The sequence below is a fragment of the Egretta garzetta genome, unplaced genomic scaffold, assembly GCF_000687185.1.
Source record: "Egretta garzetta isolate BGI_Z169 unplaced genomic scaffold, ASM68718v1 scaffold58, whole genome shotgun sequence".
Lineage (NCBI taxonomy): Eukaryota > Metazoa > Chordata > Aves > Pelecaniformes > Ardeidae > Egretta > Egretta garzetta.
The window spans coordinates 353,767-354,265 of NW_009260613.1; the positions used below are offsets into that span (position 1 = coordinate 353,767).

Here is a 499-nt window from a genome sequence, read left to right on the forward strand (position 1 = left end):
CCCCGCCACCACCCCCGACGCCGCCAGGCCAGCAGCTGACGCCCGACGCCTTTGCCATCGTGGAGCGGGCACAGCAGATGGTGGAGATGCTCTCCGAGGAGAACCACGTGCTGCGGCAGGAGCTGGAGGGGTACTACGAGAAGGCAGACAAGCTGCAGAAGGTATGCGGAAGGGTGGATGGGGCCTGGGCAGGACAACTGTCCTGGTGCTTCTGCATTTGGGTCCCCCAAGCTGTTCTTCATAGTCATTTCACTGCAACAGGGACACACCAGTGGCCATCTTTTATGGCTTAGACAGGGGTACTTTTCGCTGGGTAAAAAACTGGCTGGATGGCCGAGCCCAGAGAGTTGTGGTCAATGGAGTTAAATCCAGTTGGCGGCCGGTCACAAGCGGTGTTCCCCAGGGCTTGGTTCTAGGGCCGGTCTTGTTTAATATCTTTATCAACGACCTGGACGAGGGGATTGAGTGCACCCTCAGTAAGTTTGCAGATGACACCAAA

The 499-nt window shown here is 57.3% G+C and overlaps 1 protein-coding gene across 1 annotated transcript in view; it reads left to right on the forward strand.

Annotated features, from left to right (window-relative positions):
• AMOTL1 (angiomotin like 1) overlaps positions 1–499 on the forward strand; it is a 91,969-nt gene that overhangs the window by 60,285 nt on the left and 31,185 nt on the right. The window contains exon 5 of the mRNA XM_035900446.1: positions 6–161. Within this exon, the coding sequence (XP_035756339.1) occupies positions 6–161 (156 nt within the window). The remainder of the gene's footprint in view (positions 1–5; positions 162–499) is intronic.